Here is a 1,387-nt window from a genome sequence, read left to right as displayed (position 1 = left end):
CATTTTTGCCAGAAAACTAAAAGCTATTTACAATATAAACCAAAGCTGAAAACTATGCGGTTCTTTGATATGAAGCCCAAAAATATTGATACTGTTACATCTTGTCACCAAGATCTTCCTGTTTACATACCCCCCCTGCCTGGACTGCGAGCTGGACTACTGGAGGGCGTGTAAAGTGCTAGAACACAAACAACAGACTAATTAGACATTTCCTTTTATTTTGGCATCATATGCAGCATGTCCAGCTTCTGTCATATTTCTCCTTACACAGTATTAAATGTAAATTAAATGTAGCTGTGAGCTACTATGCCATATGATCAATTAATAAAAAATGACTGTTTCTTAGTATCCAAAATACATGTGAAAAAAGTGTTTTTTACAGTAAAAATGTCTCTCTCTGATGCCCCAAGAGAGCTCTAGACAATGGACGTTCCAGAACAGCAATCTAAAAGAAATATCAAAATGAGTGGGGAAAAAAAAAAAGATAAAAAAGAGAGACAAATAACTGAAATAAACATACAGAACATCATAGATATAAAGATAGAAGCACAGCCGAGAGAGACTTCCCAAACTCAAAAACAATGACACAAGTATGAAGGCATTGAAAGATATTTTACACAAAGAAAGCACCAAAGAATCTGAAATTAATTACAAGCTGCTAGTACAAAAGACCAAGTCATCATGTTATACATAATCTACAAAATGATAAATTTTGCAGAAAAAACAGGAGGCTAATTTGTAGGTTTATAGAGTAATCCTTCTCATAACTTTGTGGATATGCCTCATTTAAAGGGGCAATGGAATAAATATTCATAAAGAAATAAATGAACATACACCATACATGTTACTAATTAACATAAATCTCGAAGTGTCTTTTAGTGTGTTGCATTACTTTTCCTCATTGCCTTTCTCTCTCCTTCCTCATTACTCTCTACCTTATCCTAGACGGAGCTCAAAGTTACATATAACATATCTAAAATAACATTTGAATTTCTGACATATTAATCTACTTTAATAAAACACTCCTGAATGAAATCAACGCCATGGCACTGATTTTCATAATATTACATACAGAACATCATAGATGTAAAGATAGAAGCAGAGCCGAAAATTTCCGAACTCAAATATGAAATCAAACTGGTTATCACTTTTAAAACAAACACCTGTTCATGAATAAGGAGTGGTCTGCCTGAGGGGCCTTTCCTTTCAAACATTGAATTAGGAACAGCGAGGATGGGGGGGGCTTTCTTTGGCATTTAATTTGTCTAATAATGATGAATATACTTTTGCAAAGTATTTTCACTTTACAGTAATCTCAAAAATATGCAGTCTTTTACATCATACATTGCTGCATCATAATGAAGATAACTCTCAACCATCAATAAAT

At 33.5% G+C, this 1,387-nt stretch overlaps 1 protein-coding gene across 10 annotated transcripts in view; it reads right to left on the bottom strand.

The window, feature by feature from the left end:
* Positions 1-1,387, bottom strand: part of LOC119586377 (endophilin-A-like) — a 42,420-nt gene that overhangs the window by 23,733 nt on the left and 17,300 nt on the right. For 8 of the 10 annotated variants that reach the window (XM_037935090.1, XM_037935093.1, XM_037935089.1 and 5 more), the window contains exon 6: positions 131-178. The exons of the other annotated variants lie outside the window; for them this stretch is intronic. In XM_037935090.1, coding sequence (XP_037791018.1) covers positions 131-178 — 48 coding nt within the window. The remainder of the gene's footprint in view (positions 1-130; positions 179-1,387) is intronic. 10 annotated transcript variants of the gene reach the window in all.

This window comes from Penaeus monodon, chromosome 21, assembly GCF_015228065.2.
Source record: "Penaeus monodon isolate SGIC_2016 chromosome 21, NSTDA_Pmon_1, whole genome shotgun sequence".
NCBI lineage: Eukaryota > Metazoa > Arthropoda > Malacostraca > Decapoda > Penaeidae > Penaeus > Penaeus monodon.
Note: the sequence above shows the minus strand (reverse complement) of the source record. Positions and strands in the feature narration are given on the sequence as shown.